Source organism: Cebus imitator, unplaced genomic scaffold (genome assembly GCF_001604975.1).
Source record: "Cebus imitator isolate Cc_AM_T3 unplaced genomic scaffold, Cebus_imitator-1.0 Scaffold295, whole genome shotgun sequence".
Taxonomy (NCBI): domain Eukaryota; kingdom Metazoa; phylum Chordata; class Mammalia; order Primates; family Cebidae; genus Cebus; species Cebus imitator.
Window position 1 is genome coordinate 2,398,307 of NW_016107610.1, and position 1,383 is coordinate 2,399,689.

At 34.0% G+C, this 1,383-nt stretch overlaps 1 protein-coding gene across 2 annotated transcripts in view; it reads right to left on the reverse strand.

Moving 5' to 3' along the window:
* Nucleotides 1-1,383, reverse strand: part of SEC11A (SEC11 homolog A, signal peptidase complex subunit) — a 44,703-nt gene that overhangs the window by 7,942 nt on the left and 35,378 nt on the right. The window contains exon 5 of one of the 2 annotated variants that reach the window (XM_017502287.2): nucleotides 1,001-1,038. The exons of the other annotated variant lie outside the window; for it this stretch is intronic. Coding sequence (XP_017357776.1) covers nucleotides 1,001-1,038 — 38 coding nt within the window. The remainder of the gene's footprint in view (nucleotides 1-1,000; nucleotides 1,039-1,383) is intronic. 2 annotated transcript variants of the gene reach the window in all.

Here is a 1,383-nt window from a genome sequence, read left to right on the forward strand (position 1 = left end):
TCTCAAAAAAAAAAAAAAAAAAAAAACAAAAAAAAAAAAAGAAAAAAAAAAAAAAAAAAAAAAAAAAAAAAAAAAAAAAAAAAAAAAAGTACATATTAATATTTTATTTCTACACATAAAGGCTAATAGAACGTAAACCAAAAAGCTAATAGTAAATATTTGTGGAGAGCAAGAAAAAGGAGACAAGTTACTTGCTTTTTGATTATTGGTATTTCCTTATGTTTCTACATGAATCTGTACATTTATAATTTGAGGAAAAACAAAAAGACTCAAAGAGATTGGTAAGTTTAAATAACCACATTAGCAGCATCTTGGGAACTGAGGAAGATGGGACTATTATTTCTCAGAAGAACTGATGACCTAATTTAGATTATAAAAGTATTTTCAGTTCCATCACAGGAAAAGTTCCCTTAAAGTGGGGACATATAAGAAAAAAAAAAAAAAACAGCTCTGCAGCAGACAAAGCACAATGATACTGCTTCTGATCTGATCTTTCTGGCCCCAAAGTGAGCACGTCCTGTGCTGTAACTGAGGCCGCTTTCACTTAGTAACTCATACTTCCTTCTCTATGGGAACTGAGTTTCTCAGGCCTGCTCACTGGTATAATAACTCTATAACCACAGTCTGTTCTAGGTCAAAAGGAGCAGACGTTCTGACATTGGCAGGAGTGCCATGTAGCATCTAAATAGTGAGAATTAGCAACTATCCATTTCAGAAATGTTATGCTAGTAATTTTTCTATGATGGTTAAGGTGAACTATGCAGCCAGCCACTTATGATCATCAGTATAATCTTAGATACACAACCTAACTCATTTGTTTCCTCATCTGTAGAATGGGAATATTAGGGTTGTTCTGAGGTTAAAATGTGGTAATACTTGTAAAGTACTTAGAATGAGTCTCTGGTACACAATAAGCCCTAATAAATGTAAGTTATTGTTAATACTATTAATAACATTAAGGGAGCAACAGTGCCATACTTCCTTAATACCAACAACTTACAATTCCTGTTCTCCACTGATCTGTTCTCCTGATAAAATCTGAAACAAACAGGCTTAATATAACTTTTTAATTTCATTTTACCTCATCAAGTTCAAGACTAGAAATATTATGGATTAAATTAACATTATAAAACTAATTTAGATGAACACTTTAAGTTGTTGACTCAGTAATTCTTAAGAAATGTAAGTTTCTGGTGAAATCCCGTCTCTACTAAAAAATACAAAAATTAGCCGGGCATGGTGGCAGGCACCTGTAAACCCACTACTTGAAAGGCTGAGGTAAGAGAATCGCTTGAACTTGGGAGACGGACGTTGCAGTGAGCAGAGATCGTGCCATTGCACTCCAGCCTCCTGGGTGACAGAGCAAGACTCTGTCTCAAAAAA